Source organism: Eleutherodactylus coqui, chromosome 10 (genome assembly GCF_035609145.1).
Source record: "Eleutherodactylus coqui strain aEleCoq1 chromosome 10, aEleCoq1.hap1, whole genome shotgun sequence".
In the NCBI taxonomy this organism is placed as follows: Eukaryota; Metazoa; Chordata; class Amphibia; order Anura; family Eleutherodactylidae; genus Eleutherodactylus; species Eleutherodactylus coqui.
This window is the reverse complement of record NC_089846.1, coordinates 115,081,732-115,090,260: the sequence shown is the minus strand read 5'-3', so window position 1 is coordinate 115,090,260 and position 8,529 is coordinate 115,081,732. Positions and strand designations below refer to the sequence as shown.

At 45.6% G+C, this 8,529-nt stretch overlaps 1 protein-coding gene across 2 annotated transcripts in view; it reads left to right on the top strand.

Moving 5' to 3' along the window:
- The first annotated feature begins 3,602 nt into the window (after window positions 1-3,602).
- Window positions 3,603-8,529, top strand: part of LOC136580867 (uncharacterized) — a 60,190-nt gene continuing 55,263 nt past the window's right edge. For both annotated transcript variants that reach the window (XM_066581756.1, XM_066581755.1), the window contains exon 1: window positions 3,603-3,738. In XM_066581756.1, coding sequence (XP_066437853.1) covers window positions 3,643-3,738 — 96 coding nt within the window. In that variant the 5' untranslated portion in view covers window positions 3,603-3,642. The remainder of the gene's footprint in view (window positions 3,739-8,529) is intronic.

Below are 8,529 nucleotides of genomic sequence, written 5' to 3'. Positions count from 1 at the left end.
GACCCGAAGCACAGGTCAATTCTAGAAAAAGAGCCATGAGTCACTGAATGACAAGAGTATGCAATATCGTGTGGATGCTTTGAACGCCACATCTCCAGCAGATAAGTAAAAGCCCACGTAGGCAACTGAGATCCCACCTGAGTCGTCTGCTGAAGACGGTCACGTATTGGGTCCATTAGGTGGTTGAAATGACCCATCAGTATCAGTGGGGCTACCACTAGGAGTATCACCTTAGCCATGATATCATGCAGCACCTAGATATCAGCTGGAGGTGGCAAATAAACATTGACTATGCTCAGAAGCTGTTAAAGAAGCCCTGCAATATAAGAAAGCGACCATTAGGGTCAATAAGCAGCTGTTCGAATGTGAACGGGACTCATTTAAGCACTAGTATTGTCACCCCTTTAGCATAGCTAGAGTATGTGGAATGATAGGCTGAGCCAACAAATGCACGTTTGAGTGCCATTACTTTAGACCCCTGCAAATGTGTTTCCTGCAGAAGAACAATGCGGGGAGAATAATTCCTAAGGAAATTGAGCACCAGTGCCCTCTTTATTAAAAATAATATGGGAAGATCACATCTGTACAAATCATTTGTTTAACTGCGCATGGACAATCGCACCGTGGCTCAGACTTAAGATTTAAACTGTTATTATGAACGAACACCAACTTCTCTTCCCACCCTACCAATCCAACCCAACCGAGGATAGGTTTGAATCCCATAACTATTACAATCAGAAGGGGGGGCACAGGCCCACCAGGCTACTCTTAAAAAAATTAAAGAAAGAGCAGAAAGGTTTGAAGGAGAGAAGAAAAGAAAGAGAACTCCCCTATGTCCCAAACATTTTAACATCCATAAACCCATATAGAAAACCGGAGATCACATATTATGCAGCGTACTAAGTAACTCAATAAAGGAAAAGGACCCGTTCAGCCATGTGAGAATAACTCAGTACAAAAAAAAAACAGTGGCCTGTTCAGCCTCGGGGCGTAGATGCCCCCGACTCAGCAAAGGGGTCATAATTAGAGCTACAGTATACTAGACCTTGTTGGTTAGAATTTGGCTTTGGGCTCAGTCGGTCAGAAGCCTGAAAAGGAAGGAGAGATTATGCATTGTAAACAGTTGTTTCAATGTCCTCGTTATATAAGTGTAGAACAGTCTCTGCATTAAAGTAATACATAGTCAAGTATTCTTCCAACATTTAGGAGAATCCTCCTTCCCTTCATAAGAGAGTGAACGTAAGGCTAATGGCATCAAGAAGTATCAAACGTTACTTTGACCGACCAGTCCCACTCAGATATTTAAGGACAATCAATTTATTGGCGCTCTAGCCAAGCAATCACATCCTCTGGCTTATCCAAGAAGTGAGCCTGGTTGTCTTTAATGACCTTAAAGGGGTTGTCCCGCGCCGAAACGGGTTTTTTTTTTTTTCAACCCCCCCCCCCGTTCGGCGCGAGACAACCCCGATGCAGGGACGTACAGACAGCTTACCGGAGCGCTTACCTTAATCCCCGCGCTCCGGTGACTTCTATACTTACCTGTGAAGATGGCCGCCGGGAACCTCTTGCTCCGTGGACCGCAGCTCTTCTGTGCGGTCCACTGCCGATTCCAGCCTCCTGATTGGCTGGAATCGGCACGTGACGGGGCGGAGCTACACGGAGCCGCTCTCTGGCACGAGCGGCTCCATAGAAGACTACAGAAGACCCGGACTGCGCAAGCGCGGCTAATTTGGCCATCGGAGGGCGAAAATTAGTCGGGCTCCATGGGAACGAGGACGCTAGCAACGGAGCAGGTAAGTAAAAAACTTTTTATAACTTCTGTATGGCTCATAATTAATGCACAATGTATATTACAAAGTGCATTATTATGGCCATACAGAAGTGTATAGACCCACTTGCTGCCTCGGGACAACCCCTTTAAGCTTAGCCAGATACATCACTGCATATTCCAGCTGTTTAGTGCGTAAGAGATGCTTTGCCTCCATGAACTTCTGGCGACGTTTCTGTACTTCCAAGGAGTAGTCGGCGAAGATTCTCACGTGCTGTCCCTATACTTTTAGGGGGTCTATCCTTCGGTTCAGTTCCAGCACTTTATCTCTGTCCCTGTAATTTAGGAGTTTGGCTATAAATGTGCGTGTAGGCACTCCCGGAAGCGGGGTTCTGGTTGGAATACGGTGTACACATTTTACGCAGAAGAGGGTTGAGAAGGAATTAGAACCGTAGACTTCCCTGAATAATGATTCGAGGTATTCACAGGGTTGTCTCCACTCCCCCGGCAAGCCGACCATCCTAATATTGCATCTGCGAGAGCGGTTTTCAAGGTCGTTAATCTTTAACTGCTGAGCAGAGGAGGTAGACTCAAGCGCCTGTAGTTGCGCCCTAAGTGGTGCCACTATGTCCTCCAGATCAGAGACTCGCGTCTCCACAGTGGTGGTGCGCTCTCGCAGGTTGTGGAAATCTGCCCGTAGCAGGCTGAAGTCAGACTGCAGGGCATCAATCTTCCCAGTAAGAGCAGATCGACAGTCTGTTATGGCCATGAGTATGTCCGTAATAGTTGGACTTGAGGTGGTGGGACCCCTGAGGTGAGCAGGACGCATGAGGTTGAGTTTCTTCCATAGCTCCAGGTTTCACAAGTTGCTGTACTCTATTGGTGAGCTTCGTTTGTTTTTTAGGGGGGGCCATATAGGCGGAGGGTGTAACTGAAGTATAGAGAAACATATTTAGAAGTCGAGACGTCACTTAGCCAGAGCTATTTTGTACCACAGAGGAGTTATCTCAGGACCTATACCGCTACTTCATCAGTGAGCTCCCATATCTAGCAGAGTGCGAGGTGTGCATCATCATGAGCGTGTCGCGCTAGCAGCAACGCACCCCCCAATTTATAGTTTCAAGATCAGAACTCTGCAGCAGGGGTATTATGTAGAAATCTTTCAGCAAGAATCCACTAAGTGGCAGCAGAGTACACTAGCAGTTCTGCACACAGTAGAAAATAGTTTTTAATGGTCTTCCTGCTTGACCTCCTGTTAGTGCTTTATAGAGGGGGGGGGGGGGTCCCCTTTGGGGGGGGGGGTCCCCTTTTCAAACTTGGGGCAGCAGTCTGCTGGGATGTAGTTGCAGCAAGCACCCTCCTCTTCTCTCCTTCTGCTGCCTCCCACTTTTGCTCATTTTAACTATATTGTGAATGATAATTGTTACATCTAAATGCATCCAATACTAATAGAGGGACTGAAAATTGCTGTTTTAACCAAATGATAAGCGAACGAGCCAACAATTACTTTTATGCCTGCAGAAATTGAACAGTGAACGATTCTTGATCGTCGTTCGGTCGTTGGCTCGAGTTTAGACCAAACAATTATCATTCGCTTTCACTCATTTGAATGATTTGTTGAAGGGTAATCATTCCGTCTAAAAGCACCCTAAGATAATTGTACACAGGGACAGAAGTGCCACTCCCAGAAAAGACAGGCAAGTACATGACTGTGGACTTGCTCGGCAAACTTTGTAGGGCTACGTCACTCTATCGCCACCTTCTGGTAATGACGCAGCATTATATAAGTGAATCTACAACTTCCTGGGCTCCGCTCAGAAATGTCTTGCTTTGAATGGATAAAGAAGGGTTTCACTTTTCTCTGCAATGTATTCATGAATACGTTGTTTTACAGAAATGGAAGGGAGCGCCAGCAACTTCAGGACTGCGAGAATAGTGTACAGTCTGAAAGAGCGCCATTGACCGGAGGGGTAAGTGCGGCACAGCTGCGTGTGTTCTTCTGTTACTATAATGTATCTTGGAGTAGGGCTGATGTGTATTTACACAGAAGGAATCACATATTGTGTATTTATTGTCCAATGTTATAAAGTTACATTTGTAAGCAGCGGCTCCAGTCTGTTTGTAGCAAAGAGTAAACTGATACTTTCTACTGCGGGAGCTATAAATACCCGGAGCTGCGCTCACTACTCCTACTCATATGCAGGCGCAGGTGGGTGCCACAGGGTTAAACTTTCTCCCTTCCATTTATACGTATCCTGGATGTTTTTTCTGGCAATCAGGGTGTATTCACATGGCCCCCACATAGCGGGTATTTTGTGTGCGCAATACACAGAGAACAGCACCCATTGATTTCAATGGGTTCATTTACATTTCCGTATATAGTGTGCGTATTTCAGTCGCGCAAAAAAATAAATAGAACATGCTCTATCTTTCTGCGTATTTGCGCACTAAAGGTCCCCATAGAAGTCAATGGAGGATTCACAAATGCGCACGCAATACGCAAACAGATGTGTGAAACGCTACGAAATTCTGCTGAAAAAAGATGACATCTGGAACTCGTTAGTCACTTTAATCGGTGCGTTTCTTTGCCACGTGGAGATAAATATGCCGTTCGGGCAGAAAAATAAAGTGAAATGTGCCAATACGCGCACAAAAAAAGCCTCGTTCAGTGTGCAAATATGTCGTACTGAGGTGCTTACGTTAATGTGAAGCCAGTGTAAAGTTTTAAGCATTTCCCTTCTATTTGTGATTTTGTAACATATTTTTTATTTAGTTCTATAGATAATCACAAAAATGTTTTTTACATGGTATTCCAACCTTTAACCCTTTCCAATCCATTGTCTGACGTCTGAAGACATTATGATTTAAGGCTGTACAGTTCCGATGTTGGAAGACGTCTGTCTGGGTTCTCTAACTGTATATTGCCAGCCTCTCTGGTGTCGGAGCCTATTCAATGTGTCACCTCATGCAGTACTGGCTTCAGCCAGCAGATAGCGCTGTTGTATTACGGCACAAAAAAAGTAAGCCCCCTAGGAAAACCAGGATACAAATTGGATTGGAAAGGGTTAAGGGCTCTTTCACTGAAGCGTAAAGATTTTCGGTCAGCCGTGTCAAGGCAACAGCACGACCGAAGATCGCATGAACGGGCACACAATTCTGCCGTTTCTGCCCCTTTTCAGACATCCTGGGCCTGGAGCATATACGCCGAGCCCCCAATGCCATTGAGCAGGGGGGAGACAGTTTACCTCTGTTAAGGCCCATTTACACAAGCAGATAATTGCTCAAAGATCGCTCAAACGACACTGGGGATAGCTTCATTCCCCATGGAGAACAAAGGATCTGAGCGCTGATAATAGCCTTGGGCTATTAGCTGAGTTCAGTGAAAGCTTCATTTGCATACCTAATTTGTATTTAAGTAGCTGAGTAGTAACTGAAAAACCAATTATTTTTATGCAAAATAATCACTCAAAGCTGTAGCTCAAATCTTTGAGCGATTATCTGCTTGTGCAAATGGGCCTTAAGACTCCTCACTCACTCACCTTCCAGGTGCTCTCCCTAAGAAGAAAGGATAGTGTTCCTAACTAATAACAACAATCTAAGGGCTTGTTCAAATGAGGGCTGGAAGTTCTGTTCGGAACCTCAGTCGCTGACTTCGCTTACAGAAAACTGAAGGACAAGCCATTCAGTTCTGAACGTCTGTCTGCTTACAGTGAATGGAGGCAGTCAGGGGGAAGAACACTCTCTGGCCCGCTCTACCTCCATGCCGTGAGTGCCGTGTAACAGCAATGTAGCGAGCTTCAATGGGACGTGCTGTTGGGCATCGTTTACACGTATGAGAACAACTAGTGTGTGAGCATAATAGATTGTTTATGTGGGAGATAAGCTGTAGAGATAGGGGTAACTGGCCGCTGCTTATCTCTATCTTTCTATAACATTAAAAATACACTATTCAAAATTTTCCAGTTAGCATTGCAAACAGATGGGGTATTGAAGCTCCGTACAACAAGACTACAGCTCCGACTGCTAGTAATTAAAGCTGTACTATATAATAACCTCTTTATATATATTATCACCCTAAGGGCGCCTACCCACTTGCGTTTGCGATTTCCGCGCGTGAAAAATGCAGCATTTTCCGTGCGTTTTTGCCGCGTTTTTTGCGGCGGTTTTGGCGCGTTTTTCGTTAATTTCCATTGACATTCATGGGTGCATTAAGAGAAAAATAAGGACACATATGCAACTGACAGTTCCTATGTAAAAAATTTCAACGGACCGAAAAAAAAACAAGAACACATTCTATACTAATTGCTCTTCAGAAAAAACGCAAAGGAAAAAAAAAACGCAAGTGGGTAGGCGCCCTTAGGGTGCGTTCACACGAGCGCATAAACGGCGCGTTTTTGCGACCAAACGTATATATGTGACCATCTGAGGCAATAGTTTCGAATGTATTCGTTCACATGGGCGATTTTACGGCACGTAAATACGGCAACCCGCGGAAAAACGGACATACGCGACCGAAATACGTGCCGGCGAATATTTGATGGCCGAAAAGACCGTTTGAAAAGTAGGAACAAACGAAAATACGCTTTCTAGCTCTGGTCGTGATCGTCGAAAAACGTTCTTTCCGGCAATTATACGCTGCGCTCGTGCGAACGTAAATACGCCTACGCTCGTGTGAACGCACCCTAAGGCCTCACTTACACGAGTGTCTAAAAGCAGCTCTTGGAGCTGTGTTGAAAAATCCCGACCATGTGAAGCATTGGATTCCAATGCATTCATTCCCATGACCAAAAGAGGACATCAGCGACTATTTTTGGTTACTGATTTTTCATGCTGCTGCTATTTAAGCTATTAGAAGTTATTCCAAGGATTTGCCGACCAAAGGAATTGCCTAATTTCCCTACAATACGCCTGTGTGAATGCACGAAAAGACGCTAATTAAGTGGCTATTAGAGATGAGCGAGCACCAAAATGCTCGAGTGCTCGTTGCTTGAGTCGAACTTTCAGTGATGCTCGAGGGTTCGTTTCGAGTAACGAACCCCATTGAAGTCAATGGGCGACCCGAGCATTTTTGTATTTCGCCGATGTGAAAATCTGGGAAATTCAAGAAAGTGATGGGAACGACACAGCAACGGACAGGGCAGGCGAGGGGCTACATGTTGGGCTGCATCTCAAGTTCCCAGGTCCCACTATTAAGCCACAATAGCGGCAAGAGTGGGCCCCCCCCCCAACAATTTTTACTTCTGAAAAGCCCTCATTAGCAATGCATACCTTAGCTAAGCACCACACTACCTCCAACAAAGCACAATCACCGCCTGCATGACACTCCTGCCACTTCTCCTGGGTAACATGCTGCCCAACCGCCCATTTCAGTAATAGTAGCAGTCAAGACAGGCCCCAGTAACAATTCCAAAGCAGCAGTATAGGGGGAGCACAGTATTAGTTCCATTTCAGTAGTAGTTGCAGTCTAGACAGGCCCCAATAACATATCACTAGCAGCAATACGTATAGGGGGAGCACAGTATTAGTTCCATTTCAGTAGTAGTAGCAGTCTGGACAGGCCCCAGTAACATATCACTAGCAGCAGTATAGGGGGAGCACAGTATTAGTTCCATTTCAGTAGTAGTAGCAGTCTAGACAGGCCCCAGTAACATATCACTAGCAGCAGTATAGGGGGAGCACAGTATTAGTTCCATTTCAGTAGTAGTAGCAGTCTAGACAGGCCCCAGTAACATATCACTAGCAGCAGTATAGGGGGAGCACAGTATTAGTTCCATTTTAGTAGTAGTAGCAGTCTAGACAGGCCCCAGTAACATATCACTAGCAGCAGTATAGGGGGAGCACAGTATTAGTTCCATTTCAGTAGTAGTAGCAGTCAAGACAGGCCACAGTAACATTCCCGTTGCAACAGTTTAGGGAAATAGCAGTCTCTTTCACATTTCAGTATCTGCAGTATAGACAAAGCCCCAGTTACATTTATGTAGCAAAAGTGTAGGCCAACCCCACACACCTTGCTGTACCATGAGTGCAGGCGAAGCCCATAAAAATTACTAGGATTACACTGTAGGCGAGGGCCCAAAAAATTGGTGTACCAACAGTACTAATGTACCTCAGAAAAATTGCCAATGCCCAACCAAGAGGGCAGGTGAAACCCATTAATCGCTTTGGTTACTGTGGCTTAATTTGTAGCTAGGCCTGGAGGCAGCCCAGTTAAAATAAAAATTGGTTCAGGTGCAAGTTTCAACACTTTAATGAGAATTGAAACATATAAACATTGTTTACAAAAGTAATATGACTGAGCCTTGTGGGCCTAAGAAAAATTGCCCGTTCGGCGTGATTATGTAAGGTTTCAGGAGGAGGATCAGGAGGAGGAGGATGAATATAATACACAGATTGATGAAGCTAAAAGGTCCCCGTTTTTTATGGTGATAGAGAACGATGCTTCCATCCGCGGGTGCAGCCTACATATTGTTTAGGTACCGCTGCTGTCCGCTGGTGGAGAAGAGAAGTCTGGGGAAATCCAGGCTTTGTTCATCTTTATAAGTGTAAGCCTGTCGGCACTGTCGGTTGACAGGCGGGTATGCTTATCTGTGATGATTCCCCCAGCCGCACTAAACACCCTCTCTGACAAGACGCTAGCCGCAGGGCAAGCAAGCACCTCCAGGGCATACAGCGCGAGTTCAGGCCACGTGTCCAGCTTCGACACCCAGTAGTTGTACGGAGCAGAGGCGTCACGGAGGATGGTCGTGCGATCGGCTATGTAC